The sequence below is a fragment of the Eurypyga helias genome, unplaced genomic scaffold (assembly GCF_000690775.1).
Source record: "Eurypyga helias isolate BGI_N326 unplaced genomic scaffold, ASM69077v1 scaffold21814, whole genome shotgun sequence".
NCBI lineage: Eukaryota > Metazoa > Chordata > Aves > Eurypygiformes > Eurypygidae > Eurypyga > Eurypyga helias.
In genome coordinates, this window is record NW_010247142.1 from 8,069 (window position 1) to 8,381 (window position 313).

At 62.6% G+C, this 313-nt stretch overlaps 1 protein-coding gene across 1 annotated transcript in view; it reads right to left on the reverse strand.

Annotated features, from left to right (window-relative positions):
- EXOC3L1 (exocyst complex component 3-like 1) overlaps positions 1-313 on the reverse strand; it is a gene marked incomplete at its 5' end in the record, with an annotated part of 7,602 nt that overhangs the window by 6,140 nt on the left and 1,149 nt on the right. Inside the window, 1 exon segment of the mRNA XM_010150652.1 lies at positions 5-100. Coding sequence (XP_010148954.1) covers positions 5-100 — 96 coding nt within the window.

Genomic DNA, 313 nt, shown 5'->3' on the forward strand with positions numbered 1-313 from the left:
CAGCCCCCAGGTCCTGGCACACGCTCTGCACCTCCTGGGCCGCCGACCGCAGCTGCTCCAGCCCTGCACTTACCCCCTCCAGGTAGGACTGGACAGTTGACTGGGGAGCAGAAGAGGACGGAGGGGCAGTGGAGAAGCTCTCAAAGGCTAGAGGACTCACGCACCATTTGCCCCAGCCTTGCCAGGTCTTTCTTGCGTGCACTCCCCCAGCCCCACAATGTCCCATCTGCCACCATAACCCCCAGACCATCCGTCATGACCCCATCCCATCAGACGCAAGCATGCCCAGCTTCCAGAAACCCGCTCTAGCAGC